At 39.7% G+C, this 24,254-nt stretch overlaps 1 protein-coding gene across 1 annotated transcript in view; it reads left to right on the forward strand.

Moving 5' to 3' along the window:
- The first annotated feature begins 12,942 nt into the window (after window positions 1-12,942).
- The window catches only part of PTCH1 (patched 1), a 76,656-nt gene continuing 65,344 nt past the window's right edge, over window positions 12,943-24,254 (forward strand). Inside the window, exons 1-2 of the mRNA XM_044657558.1 lie at window positions 12,943-13,164; window positions 15,099-15,291. Coding sequence (XP_044513493.1) covers window positions 12,958-13,164; window positions 15,099-15,291 — 400 coding nt within the window. The 5' untranslated portion in view covers window positions 12,943-12,957. The remainder of the gene's footprint in view (window positions 13,165-15,098; window positions 15,292-24,254) is intronic.

A 24,254-nucleotide genomic window follows, 5' to 3' on the forward strand; every position in this document is an offset into this window, starting at 1 on the left:
ATGTGAGCTACTTGATGGTCAAGATTGTTTTTGTTTTCATTAGCTTTTTCTTAACCCTTACCTTCTGTCTTAGAATCAATACTAAGTTTTGCTTTTAAGGCAGAAGACTGGTAAGGGCTAGATATCTGGGGTTGAGTGACTTGCTCAGGGTCACCCAGTTTGAAAGTGTCTGAGGCCAGCTTTGAACCTAGCACCTGAGGGTCTCTTTCCCCCATCCCCAGTCTCCAGGCCTGGCTCTCCACCCACTGAAACACCTAGCTGCTCCTTTAATAAATGCTTTTTGACTTGACTTTACTTGACCTTGTCAAAAATAAAGAGGGAGGAGAGGGAAAAAAATCTTGCCAATGATATAGTACACTTGGGGCCTTTTGTTTGTTTAGTATAAATCAGAAGCAGTCTAATTCACTGAATGACTATCTCCTCTTCACTTTACTAAGCAAAAGGTACATCCTGAAGGTTCTGTGTAAATTTTCTCATTGAAAATAACAGTTCACTAAAATAATTTCATTAGTCCAAAGCTGTTTTTCTTATTACTTTTTCTTCTTTCTCTTTGTATTCTGGGCCACTTTACTCTGATATGTACTTCCTTTATCTGCTTCTCCCCTCCACACCCCTGCCCCATTTATACCAGAGCATGAAGCAGATTCTTTGATGTGACCTGGAATACAGAAGAAAAAATATTTATTGAAAGAAAACTTGCATGTTTTCCCCAACCATTAAAATCATTCTGATCTCATACCCATTGAGATATTCACATATGATCTTACTGAAAATCAATTAATAATGTTATTTCCTAGACTAGTATAACATAGGGCTCTGTATGACAATATATAGTTTGGCTATTTAGTGATTCACTATTTTGGTTATTTATTTTGGTTACCAATTTTGGTTTGGTTATGTAATGATTTATTAATACTCTAGAAACTCGGATGATACTAAATCAAAATAATAGTATATGATAGAGAGGACAATATAAACTCCAACTTTTTAGTCTATATTTTCAAACTGTCTGTGAGAATGGCAGACTACTTAAAGATTATTTAACTTGATATTATCATTAAAACTCTATCTAATGTACCCAGAATTTACTGTTAAAGTATAATGTACATTTTTTGAAAGCATATCTCACTGTTTGTGGAGCTTTACTAATAAAACAAAACAAAATAACCCAAAATGATAGTTTGGGTAACCTAGCTTTAATACTGCTCCTTGCCTCACAGGGATTGGGATTCAGCACCACTCTCTATTCCATGATCATGTATGCAGTTTGGACTAGGTTCACTCCTGGGGAGCCTGGCCTCTAAAAGCTGGAGGGAGATGGAAAAACTAGGCTCCAAGTTCTTATACTTTGGCTCATTAAACTTCTATCTATGTGCCCTGGGGCAATTTTATTTAAAGGTTAGATTATGGCTGATATCTACAATTTCCCCAGAAAGAGGGAAAGTTAAAAAGAAACTCAATATGAATCAGGTGTGGGACATCTACACACCATAGAAATACTAAGCATAAACAACAGCACAAAGTAACAAAATGACTTAAAATAAGAGTCAATAACTTAACTTATAAGTACTGTTATAATGTGTTGAGTGAATAATAATGCCTAAAATTCATCAGAAAATAAAGCAGTATTCAGGATTGCTAATTAGACATTCTGCATTTTACTTTGACTCCATGCTATCCAAACGACTCCTGGAACATGGCAAAATGGCCAGTCTTGGGTCAATAGTTTTGTTGGTTGCTGTCCTCTACTTTGTAGAAGCTTCCCCTGCCATCAGCTGAGGGCATCTGGATTTCTTGCATTCAAAAGGTTGTCTTCAAGCCTAGACATGCCCATCCAAAGAACAATGTTCAGTCACTCACTTGGTAAAAAAATGTATATAATGTAGAAAAGGCATCCTGATAAAGGAACTCCAAACATACTCTATAGTATGTCCTCCCTCATTATTCTCCCTAAAATGTTAAACAGATTTTGCTGGGTCACTTCCTCATCATTAAATTCTATAAGGTGGTAAAGTTGAAAGAAACTCTTGCTTGTTTTGAGAAGATAACTACCTCTAAATATTCATTTAACCACCATTAAACTGTGACAGATTTTAAAATGATACTGCTAGAAGGATTATTTATGTGACCTGTCATAGGCCTGGAGACTGGGGGTGGGGGAAATATTAGGCAAAAATATGCAAGTCTCAATTATTTGATTCTCACAGAGTCTAATAATCCTATTTTCCAAGGAATATCACTGTGAGTGTTCCTGAAGCAAACAACTTCCCATCAAGTCCTATCAGAAATGACAGAAGTCAACATGGGATCTAGTATGGTACAATAGAAAGTGTTCAGAATTTGAAGACAGAAAATTGGAGTTCCAGGCTTTGCCATTTGCTGCCTGTGTGACCTTGGACAAGTAATTTAACCTCTTTGGACCCGGTTCCTCACCTGTAAAATTTGGTGGCTGGATTAAAAGGTCTCTAAGTCTCTAAGACCCCTTCCAGTTTTAAATCTGTGATTTTACCATCCAATGAACATAAATCTTGCAATATTGAATACTTAAGCTGTTCATCTTTCTTCTGACTTCTCTAGATGCCTGTCCCTCTTTTTTACATTCTATTGACCTACCTGCTTGCCTGCCTGCCATCCATTCAATATCCCATACCCAATCCAGGCGATTGATATTCTTACAAAGAAAAAAGCATCTCTGTTCCTCCCAAACTCCATATTTTTCTGAAAAGAGAGCTAAATGCCATGAAAAAATTTTGGTGGGGGAAGGGAAAGTGGGAAAAGGAAAGAGGAAGAGCTGAATTCCAGGCTCACATTCCTTTTTTGGCTTTTGCAGGCTTGAGAGGGTGCAGCAGGCACTGTGGGTTCCTGGACTAGAAGAGCTTAGTAAGGCTGGGTTGAACCCAGGAAGGCAAGGGAGGGAAGCGGTGCCTCCTGTTTACCCAGGAGGGCTGTGCTGATAGCATGTTACTTTAGTTTACTTTGCTTTCCTTGAGTTTATTGTAAAGGGGTAAAGTTTTCGTATCCATCACGTGACCCTGACAGGTCCTGCCTATTGAGAGGCAGACCACCCACACAGAGAACGATGAAGCTGCTTAATAGAAACAGGCATGTAATTGTGAACCCTAGCAGCACTCTGCAGAATGCCTGCAACCTAGCAGGATTATTTTTTTACACTTTCAGTTCCTTTTGTGAAGAAGAAGAAGGAAGAGGAGGAGGAGGAAGAGGAAGAAAAGAAGGAGGAGAAAGAAGAAGAAGAAGAAGAAGAAGAAGAAGAAGAAGAAGAAGAAGAAGAAGAAGAAGAAGAAGAAGAAGAAGAAGAAGAAGAAGAGGGAGGAGGAGGAAGAGGAGGAAGAGGAAGAGGAGGAGGAGGGGTACAAGAAAAGGGCGAAAGAAAAAGAAAAGAAATTGATGTGAAGTCAAATTCCCCACACACACATCCCGTATCCATCCCCACCCCCATCTACTTACCACCAACAACAGAAGAAGCAGTAGCAGAAACGGCCCCAGATTCCCTAATTCCCAGGAAGGGGCTCCTTAATGGAGATGGTGAGTGAGAGATTTATCTTTAAAAATCCATCCTATCCCTATTCTGTACAAAAAGTGACATCTGGCTATTAACTACCTTTGGTGCTGATACCTGAGGTCGCCGGCAGGGCTACAAGGGGGACCTAGGGGTGAAAAGTGTCGGGGTTCATTCTTGCACCCCGCAGGCAAAGAAAACGGGTAGCACAGCTGGCTCTGTTCCTCTTAGAAAAACTAGCGCTCCTTGAAGGGGGCCGGCTGTGTATGTTGGTGGGGTGGGGGAAAATGGGAGGGGGGAACAGAGCTCCGCGGAGCCTCCCTAAGCTGCCAGTCTTGCCCAACTTTTTTTTATTATTTAAATGTTTCTCTCCCCCCCTCCCCCTCAGTCTCCCTCTGAGCTGGAACAGGGGGTGTCTTTGGTCATGCGACTTATCAAGGGCAATTCTCACTAGTAGCTCTTCCCGGATCCCATTTTCACGCCTGAAAGGGTCTCCACCCTGGCTTCCGCTAATCAGCCCCGGTTGGTCCAGGCTACTGATTTGAGACTGTGAAGAAACAACACAGTTGTTTACGGGAACAGAGGGAAAGGGATGGATACAGAGATCGATGGGGAGGCAGATTGAAACAAGAGTAAAAAAGGGAGGGAAAAAAAGAAAGATTTAAAAAAAAAGGGAAGGAAGGAAAGAACCCAAGAAGGGAAGATGAAGAGGAGTGGGTGGAAGAGGTGGAGAAGGAAAAGGAAGAGAAAAGGGAAAGAATTAGTCTCTAAATGCCACAGTTTAGAGAACACATTCTTACCTTTTTAATCTTCCAACCCAACCTCCCTTAGGAGGCATCACCTAGAGTGGAAATAAAGGATCCAACAGTGTTTTCAAAAGGATGAGTACATACTTCCTTTCCCCTCCCCCTTCCCCAGACAGACACTGACACACCTTTCCTACCACCCACAGAAACACAGGGAAATATGCCAAATGCCAGAGAAGCGCTTAAGTATATAAGATTAACTCATGGTAAGAGATTCAGCTTTCCAAAAACTAGAAATTGTCATTGTGAATTTTATTTGGAAGTGTTTGCATGGTTGGGGTTAGGGGAAAGAGGGAGAAGTGGCATTATTTGTAGTTTGAGGAAAACAAAAGAAAAAATTTAGGGAAGGGAAAAGTAAAATCATATTGGTTGTCCTAGGTACACTCATGGGTTCATGCAGGTTGCATGCTGGAGAATCAGATAGATATAGCTGTCCTGGGTGTCTGTCAAGATAGCCTGATAATGTTTCCAAATTATTCAAGGTGTTAATCTTGGTATGCCTCTATGGATATGTAGATCAAAGAGGTTGGTTGTACCAACACAGGAGGTAAATAGAAATTCCAACTCAGGACTATTCGAAACACTGAATTAGTGAACTAGTGGCATGTCATCTCCAAGTTTCTTCTTTTTTCAAAATGAAGTCTGGTTTATGTATGAACAAACCACATAATGGCTATTTTTTCATCCTTTTGATTTGTGTCACCTAAAAAGAACCATCTGGGTTTTACTTTAAGGAATTATATGCAGAGACCTTTATTTTCATAGAGCCTAGGATTTAAGGTGCACTTCTCCTATTCTTTGCCCCTCCCCCTGTTGGGAGGGTGGGGAGACCTAGTCATAAATAAGAAAGACCCACAATGGGTGACTCTAAATATGTTATAATTGGATAACTGGAGTCTGAAACCACTACAATAGTCCTTTTTCATCACTGTCTGTGTGTGTTTGGTATTTGTTATGTGTGTGTGATTTTGGGTTTGGCCCCAGTAATTCAACATGTAATTGACTCCATAAAGAAAGACAGTGTTCTTTAGTATCATCTTTTGTTGTTCTCACTTATTTTGGGGAGCCATAGATGTATTGCTACAAAACAAGGAGACTTCAGTTGTGTGTGTTCCAGTTGTTACATCTCTTTCCACGTGGCTATAAATGCTTTTGACTACATTATCATTTTAAGTTAAAATACTGAGCCAAGGAGGACACCTTTGGGTTTAATATACTCAAACTAAATCTGGACTTTTGCACATCATCTCAAGTACAATGTGAGAAGTGTCTAATTTCTGGTTCCAGCTATTAGTATTTTTGTGCAACTGGATTATAATCTGACAATATATCTTGATAAAAGTCTGTACAGTTAGGGAATAGTTTGGAAAAAATATACTCTTTTTAAATTGCTATAGACAACTGACAAATCACAATGAATTAAAATCTTAGTCTTTCTTGCTTTTATCCTTATTTCACATACACACAACATACACACACACACACACACACACACACACACACACACACCTTTTATTTTCTTCTGTCTCTGCCACAGTGTATAAAGCCCTATTGAGACATGTAGGCGTGATGTGTAAACCGGATTAGCAGTATGAAAGAAAGACACACAATAAGCTTGAATTGTTTTACTTCCTTTTCATTTCTCATGCCTATATCTCTAATAAATTTGTTGTTCCAGCAGTGGGTCAAAGGGATCATGTAGAGGAGCTTCTTTTTTTTTTTTTTTTTTTTGAAAGACACAGTGGTAGAGATGTTGAAAATGAATGGCTTGGCTTCTGCCAAATACAAAGATAGATAGGTAGATAAATGGATTTTTGTATATAGAGATATATGTGTTCATGTGTACATATGTACATGTATGTATGTATAGACTGTAAATACTTATTTGATACATATATCAGGTTCAATATCTTTACCTAAAGAGTATTTGTATTTGATTACATTAAATAATGACTTCCAAAAAAATCAAAGTAATGGAGTCAGAAAGATATTCAGGCAATTCGGCAACACCCCCACCACAATCACTTCTATGTTTTATTCAGAACTGATTGTGGACAAGTCTTCCTGCAGTTGATGAGCTGTTCAGTAATCTTGAATTCCCTGCTATAGTGGCTACCACAGGAAGTATAATTCCCACTCCAGTTTAATATTTGGGGTGCCTTCATTAATGACCTTGATCTGATAAATGTGGAGATATCAGGAGTGCTAGTGGGATACACACACACACACACACACACACACACACACACACACACACACACACACAAAACACATTCTGTGAGCTCAGTAAATGCCAGTGCTCCTGGGTTTGTGCTGTAGATCCTTTTTTTACTCCTTTGTAGAGTTTGGGGCAGCTTCCCATTAAAGGAGATCAGGGGTAATTAGCAGCATTATTTTGACAAGTTGGGTCGAGCTGTTCCCTTTCTTACATCCCTGAGCAGGGGGAGAAGGGGAGGGGGTAAGTGGAGGAAGAGAGAGAGGGAATGAGTGTGGGGGGAGGGAGGAGGTCAAGCCCAGTGTCTTGAGATTGTATAGCAGTTGAATACTTTCTTTTCTCAACCCTGAAACTTTTTAGAATGTTATTTTCTAATTTCTGTTTCTAGGCTCCACCTTTCAATTCCTTAAAGAGGAATTGTAAGGAAATACACAAACATTTATAAGGAGATAATATGGCATTGTTAAGGAGCAATAAAGTGCAGTGGATGGTGGAACACTGGATTGTCAGGACTCCTGGGATCTGTTTTCCACTTCTCAGTGCCTAACTCATTTTATATCCTTTGGCAATTCATCTTGTATTTCACTTTTACCATCTATAAACAGACATGATAGTATTACTACCCCATATGAAACTGATACCAATATTACAAGATCAGTGGGATATGTCAAAAGTTCTTTGCACTTCTGAAAAGCAAATGCAATATTTAAAAAAAAGAAGTTATTACCATTGCATTTTATTAGGTTAGAGATGGTTGAAATTGAGCAAAATGAATACATGTTGAAAATTGTGAATTTTAAGATAAATGCATGGCCATATGATGTTTGCATTATGTGAATGACATATGGAATCATATAAACATAATTTTATCAAGTATTGAAGCACAAGGGATACATTGAATATTTAAGAAAACAGTGAGGAGTGAACTACATTCCAATAGATAATCAGAAGGTCATTCAGTTGTTTATAACCATCCTCAGTTCTGTCTTCTGAGTTAGTTGTATCTTGCTTTACTCACTTCCTTCTGTAATATTCAAACAGAGAAGCCAGATGTTTTTTGTCCATGTCATATTGCATTTGGATAATCAAATGTAGACTTCAGAGCTATATTGTGTAGGGCCATGGGAAGTTAAAGTGTTGAAGCAGAGGAAAGAGGAATGAAATACAAGGAGAGATTCTTAAAAACTTAAGTGGGGAAACTACAGAACTCGATTATATGAAGTCCTTGGACCAGAAGGAAAAAATTAATCCATATATTGAAATGTTGTCTTAAAGAAATACTAAAGGGGGCAAATCAGATGTTCCTTCATATATTCTGAAAAGTTATGCCAATCCACGAGGTTTCAAGTGAGCATGTGTTTGAGAAATATAACAGGGAAGCTGGGGGATAAAGGCTATTAAAGGACTCTCACCAACAGATACCTTAGCAGGCCCTGTTCATCCAAACCAGCTCCATATCAGGTCTGTGGGATCCTTGTGATTAGTTGAAGTTAACAAAACCTGGTGTCGAGCTGCAGTTACATGCACAGGGCATGCATATTAAAGCCAACAATGCTTACAAATGTAAATAAGGGCAGATTGATTAAGAACAACATTATCGCTGGGAATGTAGCACTCGCATGCATCAGCAATGAGGCAAATTGGGGGCAGCCTCAGCCCTGACCACCCATGTTGAGACAGGCTTTTACACTAGCACCTCTTCCTTTTTAAAAAACATTGCAGAAACAAGGCCAATTAGATCCCCAAAGTAATTCATCTCTTGTGTATGAAAAAAGCAGACCACAGGGGGAGAAGAGAAGGGGTGGGATGGGAGAGAGATTAAGATAGTGCTTGTTAAATCTGAGGTTCCAGATTGAGTTTGGGAACCAGTGAGAAGAATATACCAGCAGGGCATTGTCTAACATCATGAAAAGTTAACCTATCAAACAGGAGGCAAAAAGGGGAAGTAGAAGGGGTTCATGTATTTTAAACCCCAGGGATCAATATTCAAAGCATTTAGGAATAAAGTAAAACTGAATGAAATTAGCATGGAAGGAAGAAGTCTTACTCTTGAAAGGATACCAGTACAGGAGCAGAAGAATGTTTGTTCCATGCAAAGATGAATTAATATTCACTACCATATCTTCCTGGAGTGAGGTAGTCTAAAATTAAATAAAATTAGGAAATAATGAATATTAATTTAAATGATCAATGTGAAAAATTCAGAAAAACAATTTGTTCCAAAAATTTTAGGAATCTGAAATGTGATTTATGATATAGTTGCTATATCTGTAGTTGCAGAAGAATACTTCTATCCTACTGTATGTATGTAGTGACATCTGGTTGTCTTAACATTCAGTATTAGCTCTCTTACCACTTGTGAGACCTTGGGCAAGTCACAACCTCTCTAGGCATCTCTAAAAATGAGGTGATTATATTTGATAAAGCTCTGAAGTATCTTCCAGGTGCAAATGTACGATCCTATAAACTAATCCAAGTAAGTTGAAATGAGTTACCCCCATATTTAAGGAAATTATTGAAAATATACATTGAGCACTTAATAGTATGACCTACTGGTAGACTTGTTCAACATGTGGCATCAATCCAACTTAATGCTGCATCTCAGGTATATAATTAAAAGTCAATTTTCATTATGCAGTTGATTCTTTTTCATATTACAGCTTTGTCATGTATTACTTTAAAACTTTCTGCAATACTGTTTAGTTCCAATACTATTCTGTATTTTATTTATACCGGATTTGATAATACAGAATTTTTAAGAGGTCTTGCTGTAGATATGCATCCTGGAGTGAATAGGCAAATCATGCCCCGGTTAAGGTATTTCAGTTTTAAATTTTCTGGCTACTCCTCCTTTTATGATGTGAAAACGCCCACGGGTACCCTCTCTCGTCTTTGAGAATGGCACTTGTGAAAGCCATTCCCATATGTGAGATTTCCTTTTAGCCTTTCTGGGTCAGGATGGTAAGATTAGGAAAGAAAGAAAAATTGGGGATGGGAAGTTTCAAAAGGAAAGAGGAAGGAGGAAGAAAGAAAGATGGGGGGAAGGAGAGGAAGGAAAGGAACCTAAGGAATGGAAAGAAGTAGATGGAGAACAATTAGATAAGAGGCAAAAGAAAGGAGGGATAGGGAGAGATTGAAGACAAGTGGTTATCTTAACTGCGTGCCCGGCACTGTTCAAAACCGCTGGAAATACAAAGAAAGCAAGAACATGAAAGAGAGAGTAGTAGGAGTAGGAAGAAAAGGAAAACAGAGAAGGAATGGCACAGAGAACCCCTAGTGCTGATGATGGAAGGCGCCGGATTCTTTCTGCCAGAGCCGCGTGCACTGGAATCAGTGGGCTTGTCTCTCCACCGGCCGGCAGCCCGTGACATCTTCCAAGATTTGAGACAGAATTGAATGGAAATGTTTCCTTTCCTTGCTACTATTGGCCGGTAGTAGTCAAGCCTCGTTGGTATTGGGTAACGTAAAGGGGGAAGAGACCTCCTTTAGGAATGTACTATGGCTTGTCTGGCATGCCTTTCTGCACCGGCAGCGACGCATAACTGGGGTGGGAGGGGCAGGAGTTTAAAACGGTGCATTCCCTCTTTTCCTCCGGCTTCTTAACAACACGAACTCCTTTAAGCGGGGAGGGAAAAGGAAAGAGGAAGGAATAGAGTAATGAAAATCCCAGTGGACTTGCCCCGGCTCGGTGAATCACAAAGCCGAGCACACAGCAAGAGCACTCTCCCTTTTCCGCTTCTGCCTAGTCACTAGCCGGTCCAGCGGCGTGAGTTCCCCCTCCCCCTAGTCCCCCGCCTCCTCACGCTTGGACACGCACGCACGCACGCACCCCCAGGCAACGGTGTTAGTAGATCTGCTGCAACCCCGGAGGACTAGGGCTCAGCTCCCGGCTCGTTGGTCACGTGGCCTCACCCAGGCTCCACCTCCCTGCTCCCTCGCCCCTCTCCCCCCGCTTCATCCCCGCCCCTCCTACTTTCCCTCCATCTGGGTTTCTTTCTTTTCTCTCCTTTCCTTTCTTTCTTCTTTTTTTTTCAATGAACACACACCGTGTGCACCTTAAAGCAACACTCCCCCATTTCACCGCTTCAATCAACACAACGTCCCGCTAGTTTCTTCGCAAAGCGGGCAAGTTAAAAAAAATCATAATAATAAAAGCTAATACACTGATCTCCACCGCGGGGAGAAATTTCATAACTTGCAAAACTAAGGGGGAAAACAAACAAACACCAAAAATCCCACCCACGTTCTTAAAAAAAAAAAAGCGATCTAGCCAGCAGAGTTTCTGAGACATTTTGTAAGGCAAGCCCCTACTGCTGGCAAATTAACAATGTATGCTTCCAAAGAGGCTATTTATCCCAATGGGAAAGTAAAGCCCAGGATATCTTCGGGACCTTAGCTAAAGCGTCGGGATGGGTTCTTACAGTCAGTGCACAATTTGTTTCGAATGAATTCGACATCAAAGCCTTTATTCCTCCTTACGTCACGCTATTACTAAATATATAAAAGATGCGTACGGCTTTTTAAAAAAAATTAGTTCGCAACTGACTTTAAGTAAATAGGTACATGTGCTGAGAGTCCAAACTAAGCAAACTAAGTAGCAGTAACATTTTTTTTTCCTTTTGAAGGAGCCAAGATAATTCAATTTTGCGATTGTAAATGCTTTTCTTTTTAAACTGAGATACTTTAGATTAAAACACACACACACACACACACACACACACACACACACCCAATATGATTGCTGCGGGTATTTGGATGCTACAGTACAAATGACTAATTCCTTCCTAGAATATAGTAGGTGTTGGGGGGGGGGGAGTTGGGGTAAGCAAGGGATTTGGTGTGGGGGGTTTTATGTTCTTGTGTTGTATTCTTTAACTTTCCGTTTTGTTTATCTTAATGTAAGACTTATTTCTCTTGCGAGAGGCTGTCTTCTTTTTAGTTATAAAAGAAAGGGGGGGGGGGAGTGGAATTGGCACACACTACCTCGGTATCCACCACCCTGTCATTATTGGTTCAAGCCTGGGAATTCAAGTCGGACCTCCCAGTATTTGCTACAGCTTGAGGCCAAGGTGCCTCTGAATAGATTTTCTTTTTAGGATTTTCAGAAATTGTTTAAGCGCTTTTAAAAAAAATATTACTTTTTTGTACATCGCAAAGTGTGTGTGTGTGCAAAAAAAAAAGGTCTCATAAAAAGAAGACACTCTTTTGAAAAGAAAAAGAAGGGGGGAGCATTCCTTAATGGAAGTATTGCATGCAAGAAGGTTGGAGCTCTTTAAGGCTCCCCTTGAAGCTGGGGATGCACACACTAGGGTTGCCTGCCTGGGTGGTCTCTCTACTTTGGTGAGCTGTTGCTAAGCAGCTAATAATAGTCATGTTTGCTGAGTAATTTCTGCCCTCCTTGAGCCAATCGCATCGCAGAAATCCTAGCCATCTGACAGCCCCAGGGGCGGGAGCTCCAGCCTTTTTCTCTCTCGCTGGCTCTCTCCCCCCTCCACCCCCTTCCCTCCTCCTCCTCTTTCTCCAAATGGAGAGAGTTCTTTTTTTTCTTCTTCCATCTCATCTATTGAATCAAGGAGCTGCTGCTGCTTGCTGCACACACACAGACTGGAGTCCCAAAGCCCCGGGAGTCAGAGACCAGCGCTGCACTGAAACAGAATGGTACAGCGAGTCCGCAAGGAGCAGAAGCCAGAGCCAGAGTCGAAGGAGCAATCCCAGCAGCAGCCTCCGCCTCCAGCAGCAGCACCAGCAAGAGCAGGAGCAGCAACTCCCCAGCAGCACTGAGAAGAGCAAAGGAAGCTCGGATTCTGCCGTGGCTTTTCGCTTTCTTTCCGGAGAACCGACTCAAGAAAAGGAGCCGAGGAAGAAAGTCCCCGTGTTGGGATCTCTGGGGGTTTTCTCTCATTTTCACAAGTAAAAGGGTCTGGAAAAGGGGGCAAACAAGGAGTGGACGAGGTGGTGGTGGGGATTGTTTGGTGGTGGTGAAGGAGACACCGGGGGGAGGGGGGCAAGCAGGAAAGAGAGAGGCTCGCCCCCCGTGCGCGCACACACACATACGGAACCCCTCTCACCCTCTTCACGAACTGGATGTGGGAAGCGGCCGCAGCAGAGACCTCCGGATCACCACGAAATGTTGCAATGGAAGGCACAGGTCCTGACTCTTCTCCAACAGCAGCAGCGGCAGCAGCAGCAGCAGCCCCCGCGGTATGAGGAGGTCTGTCAGCGGCAGCAACAACCACAGCAAAAGCCGGAGCCACCCGCAGAAAGAAGCGATCTCCGGAGCCTACTCCCCGGCATCACCAGCCAGCTCCAGCAGCGCGTCGTGGTGGTGGTGGTGGTGGGGGAACCGAGACAAGCCAGCCCGCCTGATGCGGGAGCAGCAAGGGCAGCTCAGTCACCGCGGCGGCGGCGGCGGAGGCAACATGGCCTCAGCTGTTAACATTGCGGAGCCTGAGAGCGGCGGCGGCGGCAGCGGAGGCTGCAGCAGAGACCCCGATCTGCCGGGGGGAAACGGCAGCAGAAGGCGGAGAAGGACCGGGGTGAACCGACGCACCGGAGCACCAGACCTGGAATATCTGCAGCGGCCGAGCTACTGCGATGCGGCTTTCGCGTTGGAGCAGATTTCTAAGGTGCATTTCTGTCTTTCTTCTCCCTCCTTCTGGAACTCCCCCCCGCAACCCTTTCCCTCTTTCCACCTTCTCCTCTTTCACTTTGGAAGCATCCACACGTATACACTCACCTCTTTTAGAAAAAGAAATAGACTAGGGGAATTGAAAAACCCAAACACACCCACCAGCATTGGAAGGAAAGGGATGTCTAACTTCTACTGGGGATGGAAATGTGTGTGTGTGTGTCTGTATGTGTCTGTGTGTAACTGTGTAATGTGCTCTCCCTTCCTAGTGTACAATTTCTGGGTCGTTCGAATTCTTCTCCTAATTAAACCAATACAAAAAAAGACTCAAGGTTTGTACTGGCTTTCTCTCCCTCACTCCTTTCTCCAGGTTGGCTTTTCTCTCTCTCCCCCTAATGCTGCCACATTTCTTAACATATTTTGGAGGTGGGGGTGGAGGGAGGCGGGGAGAGGAAAGAGGAGGGGGTAGAAATAAAGGTGGTTTCCTTTTTTAGCATCCCGTTTTGCTTTTGTTAAGCTTTGAGTAAGCGTGAAATCTCAAATCCCTTAAAAATCGCCTTTGAGGGGAGGATATTTTTTCCTTCTCTTCTTTTTGACTGGTTTACCAAGACCCCCAGCCCGTAGGAAAAGTGAAAGTTGTAAACAAATTGCCACCTTAAATCTGCGTGCAGGTCTGACTGAGTCGCCGGGTTCATTGTGTTCGTTACTCTTACTGAAATGTGTGGAATCCAGGAATTCCGTGTAAACATAATGTAGTAGAGGAAACCCTAGGTTGTTGATCTGCAGAAGAAATATCTGCGAGAAGAAATAACGCTCAGATATATCCCTTTCCTAAGCGTTATTTTCCTTTCAGAAAGCAGATTTTTTAAAACTGCTTCAGCAAGAAGGGAAAGGGGAGGGAAAAAAATCCATGTGGCTGCCCTCTTCTGTTCACAAATATTGTCGTAACTTACAGATGGCTGCTCTACTTCCTAATTCAGATCACACAGCGTCTCCTAACTCTATGGAAATGAATCACGATTAAGCTATGATCTCGCAGCATTGCTCGCCACGTGGATCTTGCATTTTACTACAAAGTTGATGTTGAAGGCTGTGGGAGCTGGGTTGAGGAAATGGCAACAAATCAAATTGTTATCAAATAGCATCCTTCCGCTGCCCATTCCCCCCCTCCCCCTCATCCAACCACACCATCTTAGAGATTTAGTGAGACATAGGGAAAGAGGGGGACCAGGTGTTTATTTTTCTGATCCTTTTTCTAGACGGTTGCTATTCATGTACATTGATTTTCTCTGCTCACCTTCCCCCTCCCCCCCCCCCCCCCCGCCATCGTAAATATTCTAGTATGAATGATTTCTTTCCTCAGGACCACCGATTGCTTTCTAACATACACACACTCAACTAGTGCCTCCTTCCCTCCCCCTCAAGCACCCTGGGACTCCTAGTAGAATCCCAGAAGGAGGTGCTTAGAGGGACGCTCCCTCACAGTCTTGATACAGATTTCACTCTGAAGCCAGGCTTTGATTTATGAATAATTCTCATCCCACTCCCATACTCCGCCCCTCCGGCCAAACTCTCACCTTCCTGCTCACCAAGCTTTCAGGAAAGAGTCATCCTATACTAGCTAGTGTCCTTGTGGTTAGGTTAACCATTTCATTCATGACGTACTTGCATTGTGGAAATTCTTTGCTTATGTTCTTGAAATATATGTTACCCTCCCCTTTCTCACTCTCCCAACAAGACCTAGTCACTTCCATCAAATCCACCCTTTATCTCCCAAGTCCTACCAAAAGATTCAGTTTGTGTGTGTGCGTGTGTGTATTTTGAGAGGTAAAGGGGAGGCGATTGCCCAAAAAGCACCAACGTTGTTGTGCATAGTGCATAAGTTTATGGCAATTTCAAAGCACTTATTCCTGATATTTGCTTGCATTCCAGGGGAAGGCTACCGGCAGGAAAGCGCCGCTGTGGCTGAGAGCGAAGTTTCAGAGACTATTATTTAAATTGGGTTGTTACATTCAAAAAAACTGTGGCAAGTTTTTGGTTGTGGGCCTCCTTATATTTGGGGCTTTCGCTGTAGGATTAAAGGCAGCTAATCTTGAAACCAACGTGGAAGAGCTTTGGGTAGAAGGTAAGAGACCCAGCACGTTCTATTGCTTCCTTTTATTTTCTTTCATTCTATCAATTGATAAAGATATTTTCGAGACTATACCTAAAGACTTTTTTTTTTTAAATCCTCTCTACACCGGGGGGAATTGTTTATTGTTTAGCAGTTTGGCCGGATGCCAGATAAAACCTACAAAGAGTTTGCTGTAATCTATTCTGGTCCACAGTGTTTTGCTAGGTGGTGTGGGAGATTGTGTGGAGAGCAAAAGGTGGGGGTGAAGGGGGAAAGAAAAGGCTTGAAGCTCCTTGGAATGAACCATTTTTAGGGGGAAGTATCTTGGGACTGATGTAAATGTTGAGTCATTTTCAAATCTGGAGAGACTATTTAAGGAAAAAGTTTTTTTTTCCTTTTTATATTACATTCATCTTCATAAATCTTCTCTTTCCTATCTTCTTCCAAAAAAAGATATAAAGTAGGGGGGAAAAGACCACCCCTCCGCCATTTTGGGAGAGTGTGTGCCCCCAGCAGCCGAGGCAGCCGCTGCCTCTGGAGCTGCTGGAGGAGGGAGAACGTGATGAGCGCAGGCCTGCAGAGGCTGCGTGTGTGGTCCTGGTTTTGGACAGCTTTCAACTCTGAGGGAAAAAAACATTTGTCTCAAGGTTAAAAAAGAGAGAGAGAGGAAAAAAAGTAAAGCACAGAACTGGAACGCATGTTTGCAAAGTAGATTAATGTTTCCTCACGGGTGGGGGCTTATTTAATGGAATTATATTGGAGAAAGTTGCATTTTGTAGGAAGAAAGAAAAAATGTGTTTTAAGGAAGCACGTTTAGAGGATGAGCCACCCAAGCTCTCTGAGGAGTTCTACCAGTCTTATATCCACATTCCACAATTTGGGAGTTTCCCTGTGAGGCTTCTTTTTAAGCCAGTTGTAAATCCTCAATGGACACATTGATGAAGACTGAAACATTTTACATTCTTTTATTGATACTGTTTAGGTAACACTTGGTGTTTTTTCCCTTACTGTGAATACTTTCTGTTATTTGAAAACTTTGTAATAAATATTACTTTTGGCCATGTCTTCAACTAACAAAGGGAAATTTAGGCAATTTGTCATATTTTCAGGCACACATGTAACACACAGAGTTTTTTTTTTAAATAACTATCCAGATAAGTGAGGCAAAACTGGATTTATAGAAATTATCTGGATACTTGTTTGTTAACCCTTTTCAAAATGCCAGTGTAGACTTGACTTAGATTTTTGATGCTAGCTAGTCTGTTGTTTAAAGGGCTATTTTTGCTTTGTCTAGCATGAAGTTGTATGGTGTATAACTACAAAGTGAAATAATAGAGAGAATTATGTAGACAATCCAGATAATATGGATGTTTTAAAAATACTTTTATCTCAAATATGCCAAGTATTAATTTACAAAATTATTGGATCAAAGCCAGCAAATATTTATCTAAATATTGTAATGTAGTTTATACATTTAGACATTTATTCAAAGTCTCTGAGAAAACCAAGATACTAGTCAATGGATAAGAAGATTTAAGGAGGGAAGGTACTTTAGAGACCATGTAGTCTGTCATTTTACATATGAAGAAGCCAGAAAAGTTAGCTCATATATCCAAAGTCATACAATGAGTCAAAATAAAATGGGTTCTGAAAAAGATCAGAAGTGTACATACTGTCCATGCCCTCAATTTAGTTGGAGAGACAAATTAATATACATGAAATAACTAGAAAATCATCAAGTGATATAATATATGGTGTTGAATAATAATAATTGCTTGTGTTTATAGAGAGGCTTGCAAAAAGGACCTTACATATACTATAATATTTCATTTCATCCTCACAACAACACTTTGAGATAGGTGCTATATATTCCCATTTTACAAATAAGGAAATTGAGTTTCTTGACTTTGGAATGTAAGCTTCTTTAGAACAGGCATTGTTTTATTCTTTGCATTTGTTTGTACAATGCATGACACATAGGAGGCTTTCTAATAAATATCAATTGATTTATTGAGGGTAATTGAATGAATCCAAAAAGCTAAACATTTATTTATTAGCTTACAGCACTATGCTCAGAGCTAGAAGATATAATGTTTAGATAAGACATGACCAACTTTTTTCATTCCTTGAACATCTTTCAACCAATAAAAATGCGTTTTGAACCCTTGGGATAATTTAATATACGAATATTATTCTTCAATTATTTAGTGTTTAAGGCTCTATTAAAAACTTTTAGTGTGGATTCAAGGACTTCAAGTTCCTCTAAATGGGAACCACTGGTTTAGCAGAACAATGTAATAGTTTATGAAGGCTTCATGGAAGAGAAAGGACTTGAGCTGAAGCTTAAAGAATGGGCTATATCCCCATAGAGAGACAGAGTGCATTGTAGGTAGGGAAAAGAGCACTAGCAAAAGGCAGAGAGGCAGAAAAGAATGTTGCCCTTGTGGATGATGGCATAAGGCCTTATTGAAGTACATGCTGAATGTTGGAAAGTAGAGAAAAATAAACTTGCATAGGTTGGGAAGGGATAAAAGAGGCCTGAAAACCAAGAACAAGTGTTTGAATTTAAACTTAAGCTTAGGGAATTATTATGAATTCATAATCAGAGGAGAGGTATATTCCATGTGTTGAAATATCACACAGTATATGCATCAGTATTCTTTTGGTAGACACACATAATTATATTGTCTGTAATATCATAGAAGCATCACAGTTTAGTGGATAGCAAGCTGATCTTGGAGCCTATGGAAGACTTGGATTCAAGTCTGGCTTCAGGACTAGCTGTATGACTTTGACCAAGTTATTAACCACTTGGTTTAACTCTATAAGACTCTGAAGTTAGAGAGAAGGTATTGATCTGTATTCTCCAAATGGCAGTTCATTGTGTCCATGAAATCACAGATCCTGTTTGAGTTCTAGTTTATTGTGTTCCAGAATCAGATTTAGAGCAAGAAGAAGCCATCTGGTCCAACTCTTTCATTTTACTGATGGAGAAACTGAGGCCAATAGAGTTTCAGTGATTTGACCAAGGTTAAACAGGTAATAAATAAAAGAATACTTATTTTAACCTATTTAGGTTCATCTGACTCTAAATCCAGCTCTCTCAAGCATCTTCAGTTGGATACCATACTAGCTCCTTATACTTAATATGAATCTTAAGTAAATTCATTATGTTGCTACTTTAACTTTGAACTTCTTTTTAACTTTACACATTCTGTTTATGAGATTACCATTTATCAATTCTGCCATCCTCAAAACCTTTGACCCTTTGACTGTTTTTGACTCTTCCTCCTCCTTCACCTCTCATGTCCAAGTAGGTTTGTCATTTCTACCACTAAAACATCTTTTGAATGTGAACCTTCCTCTCTCTTTCTAGCTGTAGCTACCAGCTGTAATAGAGGCCTTCAAATATCACCCATCTGGAGGGATTATCAACTTTTTAGACTTTCTTCCATTTTCCATTTTAAAATTTTCAGTGGTGTTCCATTACCTTTTCAAGTAAAAAATTCACTCTATTTCCCATGATATTCGAAGTTCCCTACAATCTGGCAGCCCTCTTATCTTTCCACTGCTATTTCAAATTTTTCATTTGAATAGTAATTAATTCTCAGCCACCCTGGACAACTCCCTACCTCCTGTGCATACCACTCAAACTCAAACCTCTGTCTCAGGTTGTTCTGTTTTCTTAGAATGCCCTTCCTTCTTGTCTATTGGGTTTCTACTTTCTTTAAAGGCCAGCTCAAATGTCACCTCCACAAAGAAGCTTTAACTGGTGTCCTCCCGGTTGGTAAAGGCCTTCCCCCCACAAACTTTATTTTGTTCTATAACAGTTTAATGAACTTATTGTATAATATTGTATATTTTACTTGTGTCTTTATCATCCCTGTAAATTGGAAACTCCTTGGGGCTTAGAGCATGTCTTATGTAAACTTTGTATCTTTTGCTAGGTCTGAGTCTTCTGTGCCTGGTAGGTGTTTAACAAATGTTGATCCATGAATAAATATTTATTAAGCAATATTGTTATTAATTTACTACTGCTATGTGCCTAGTATGATGCTAAGCACATTGGTAATACAAAAAGAAGGAAAAGATAATCTTGACTTCAGGGAGCTCACAATCTAATGGGAGGAGAAAACAAAGAAACAAATATGTACAAACAAGCTACCTACGAGACAAATAGGAAATGTTTGAAAGAAGTAAGGTACTAAAATGAAGAGATGCTGAGAAGGCTTCTTGTAGAAGATGGAATTTTGGTTTGGAATTAAAGGAACACAGGGAAGGTAGTAAGCAGAGATGAAGAGTGAGAGGATTCCAGGCATATGGAAGAACCAGAGAAAATGCACAAAGCTAAAAGATGGGGTCTTGTTTGTGAAACAGCCAGGAGACCAATGTCATTGCATAGAAGAATACAAGAATTTGGATGTATGAAGACTGGCAGGATAGAGCTAAGGTTATGAAAGGTTTAGAAGCCCCAACAAAGCATCTGGAAACTAGGGAGCCAATAGTTTATTGAGTAAGGAGGGTAACATGGTTGAAACTGTTTTTTTAGGAAAATCACTTTGATGTCTTAATGGAAGCTGGAATAGACTAGGGAGAGACAGGAAGACTTCAGCAGGCTATTACAGTAGTCCAAGCTTTGAGTTGATGAAGGCCTGAATCAGGATAGTGACAGAGTTTGAGAAAAGGGGACATATTTGAGAGTTATTGCAAAGTTGAAATTGATGGGCCTTGGCAACATATTGGATATGTTGAGAGGGAGTGAGAATGAAGTCAAGGATGACATCAATGTTGTGAACCTAAACTGAGAGGATGGTATTGCCTGAACAGTAATAGGGAAGTTGGAGGGGACAGGATATTTAAAGAGAAAGATAATAAGTTCAGTTTTGGACATATTGAGTTTTTTATTTCTACTGGATAGTTAGAAATACTTGAAAAGCAGGTAGAGATGAAAGATTAGAGGTCAGGGGAGACATTAAGACTATAATAATACATTATCAAATGTATTTGGGGGGTAAGTAAGCTTAGACAAGAATTTTTACTATACCCATGACAAGCTCTCAAATGAGAGTTTGGTTGGAGAATGAGACATTTCATTTAGTACTGATGGAATCAACTTTTCAACATCTTTTCAAAAATCTTTGCCATAAAATTAAGAGCTAAGAAGGATCTTAGAAGTCATCAAATCCAACCCCCTCATTTTTACATTTGAGGAAACAAGAGAGAGGCAAAAAAGACTAGCCCTCAAAGCCACACAGATAAGTAGCTGAGGCAGAGTTCAAAAGTAGGTACTCTGACCCTAACTCCAAGTGATTTTTCTACTTCAGCATGCTTCCTCTCAAGTGTTTCATTGGAAAGAATTGCTGCTCTTAAATGTTTCATTTAAAAGAAGTGTGCTTCCTAGTTTTGTCTTTATCTTTTCTGCATTAATTCATGTTGTTTCTTATCAGTACTTTGCTGATAACAGTTGTCTACAATGTTATTAACATGCTTACACTGCAAGAGTCATTATCCAGTGGCTCTTCTTAGATCATTAATGAAATCTCTTTTTAGCAGAGTGTAACATCTAAGAATATACCCTCCATATACTCCCTCAATTCACCTTAATAGCTGCTACCAAGAACTTTCTTTACTACATACAAGTTAATGGCAGGCACAAGATTCTTTATATAAGTTATCAATTCTCCATTACCTGGATCTCTTGTTTTGAGATTTATTGTTGTCAAGTCATTTTTCAGTCTAGTAGCTTGCTATTTCCTTCTCCAGATGAGAAATGGAGATAAAACAGGGTTAAGTGACTTGTCCATGGTCACATAGCTAGTAAGTGTCTGAGGCTAGATTTGGACTCACAAAGATGAGTCTTCTAGATTCCTATCCCAAGCATTCTATCCACTGCGCCACCTAGCTGCCCATGGCATATATTAATTCATAGAATCAGCATTAGAGATTATTCAAACCCCTCATTTTGTAGATGAGGAAACTAAATCTCAGAGAAGTGTCTTATCCAAGGTTACAGTTAACAAATGGCAAAGGAAGAATTTCAACTTCATTTCCCCAAACTACAATTCCAGAACTTTCCTCTATGCCACATTATTGCTCATCTAGAAGTGATAATAATAAGTCTATGGAAACCCAACTAAATGGATCTTAGAATATTTTATGACTGATTCATTTACAATGTATTCTCAGCTATATAAAGAAATATCTAATTTCATGGTATAGTGAATTTAGCATTCCCATTAGAAATAAGTAGTATAAACATTTAGATCCCAAAATAAGAATTCCCTATTTTCCTAGGCAGCAATAGAAATCAACTAATAAAAATGAAAAAGGAAAGGCCTTGGTTAAATATTTGGAAAATACTTCCATTTTTTCCAGGACTGTTAATGGAGAAGTTTGATTAAATTGGGCATGTTCTTAATAGAAATTGTATTAACGTTCTTGTCATGGGTGCCATATAAATAATCCAAGTTATAGTAGTTGCATATTTCAGTAGTTAAAGAAGGAAATATAGAGTGAGAGACTGTGGGGGGGAGAGATGGTAAGGAACAGTTTGAAGAATGCTGTTATACCTGTGCTTAAACTGGCAAAAAATTACAATAAAATATCTATTTGTATGTTATACATGCTTTGATCTATTGTGCAAACCAATTTTATCCTCATGTTTTACAAATTAAATATTTTTATAAAAAATAATTAAAAGAATCCATTTGATAGATTGGATTTTTTTCCTGCTTTTAAGATTTGTTTAATATGCTGGGAAAACATTGTAAAGATTGTTTGAATATGTGAACTACAATCTTCAGACCAACAGAGATGAGATAAAAAAATAATTAAAATAGATTTTTGTGACATTTGTAATAGAAACTTTTTGTTTTTCTTGCTAAAACACTTAGTAATTATTGCTTTTTAAACTCTCAATACTTACTAAATAATATTGTGTGTGAATGAATTCTAAACACAAATACAATTCTAATTAAAGAAAAAAATTCTAAATCATAGAATTTTAGAGTTGGAAAGGACCTTAAATGGGAAATGAGTCCAATTCATATCCCAGAGAAATCCCTACTATAACATCCTGATAATCATTCATCCAGCCTCTACTCGAAGACCTCCAGTGAGGGAGGGCAACCCAGCAACTACTGAGACAGCACATTCTACTCTTGGATAGCTATAATTGTTTTTGTTGTTTTGTTTTGTTTTTAAAAAGAACTTCTGACTATAAAGCTTAAATTTTCCCCCTTCCAACTCTCTATACATTGTGTTAGTTCTCTTTGGTGCCAAATAAGTCTCATTTAATCTCTCTTCCACTTGGCCTCTCAAATAAGAAGATATTATCATGTTTTCCTTGAGTCTTCTTAAGGCTAAACATTCCCAATACCTTTAACCAATTCTCAAATAACCAGAACTCAAGGCCCTTGACCTGACCATCCTGGATAGTCTGGATGCTTTCCAGTTTATCAGTGTCTTTCTTAAGCTCAGAACTGAACAGAATATTCCAACTTGTCTAGCCAAGACAAAATGCAGAGGAAGTATCCCCTCTTAAAGATTCCTGGAAGCTTTACCTTTAGCCCAAAATCCTGTTAGTTTTTTTGGCTGCCATATAATATCACTATTGAGCTAAAACCTCTAGTTTTGTTTTGATTTGCTTTTTCTATTCAAAGTGCTCTGTAATCATACTTCCCTCATCCTGCATTGATGAAGTTGGTTTTCTAAATCCAAGTCTAAGATTTTACATTTGCACAATTAGCTTGTATCATTATGTACAGAAAGCATTATCATTTGATAAAGGCATGCTTTCTGCAAATCACAAACTCAAAAGTCTAACTCAAATTTTGAAAAATCTAACTCAAATAATGAAATTTGAGAGCTTTCCAGCTATATGGTTTAGTGTAGTATGTGCTGTAAACTGTTACAGTCAAAACTCATATTCCAGTTTCTCGGGGAGGAAATGTCATGATCAAGGATTGGAGTAGTGACAGACAAGAAGGGAACAGATAAAGCTTCCTAGTCAAAAAAATTTTCCAGTGCTCTTTATGTCAAAAATGTCTTTTTTTTTTTTGCTTGCCCCAAAGATATTAATTTGCACCAATTTATTTGACCTTTGTATACTTACTGGCACCAGACTGCTTTTGTCCTAGATCTTACCCTTCCTGTGTTCATTTTTAATCCAGCCAATTTTGCTTTTGGTACCTCTTCTGCCTTTTTAAGTTTTTCCCTTTCTACCCTAATGCCACACTGCCCTTAATTGCAATCTTCTATATCATTAGAGGAAAACCTCTGAGAGGCTTTCCAATAAAGAATATTTAGTAACTCAGTATTTAGATCCTCACCATTTGGAGAGTCAGATTTGTATAGCATTTTTCCCATTTGCCCTCCTCTATTCTTCAACATAGTAGCTTGAAATGAATTTATACCAGGTCTTCTGGCACTACATCATCTGATTCCAAGTCTAATATTTTAAAAATTATATGTATTGCCTCTATTAAACAACAACAATGAAAAACCATTTTTAGGGCTCTATGTAAAATATTATGCTAGCTGAACTGCATAGTTTGGATAAAGTAGTCTCTGGCTTCATGGACCCTAAGAATACAGTAAAGATATATAAGTAACTATCATATAGAATATGACATAAGTCTAAGAAAAGCAAAAGCAAAATACTATTTGAGATCTAAGGAAATTAGGGAGATTATTACTGACTGGGGCTTCAGGGAAGCTTCCTGGAAGATGAGTTGAACTGTTAAGGGGTAGGAGGAAGGTCAATAGATGGTGGGGAAGAATAAAAAGTATTCCAGGTTTAGGGAAAAGATTGAACAGAGGTGTAGAAATGGAGAAATGATGAATTGATACAGTTTGTCTCAACTATTGAAGGGAATACAATGAAACAAGGCTGTAAAGTTAAAATGTGGCAACATATTGTGGAAGAAAGCTTGGAAAGATGGACAGAGGATGTAGGGAGCCATTTAAAGGTCCTG

This window comes from Gracilinanus agilis, chromosome 1 (genome assembly GCF_016433145.1).
Source record: "Gracilinanus agilis isolate LMUSP501 chromosome 1, AgileGrace, whole genome shotgun sequence".
NCBI classification, from domain to species: Eukaryota; Metazoa; Chordata; class Mammalia; order Didelphimorphia; family Didelphidae; genus Gracilinanus; species Gracilinanus agilis.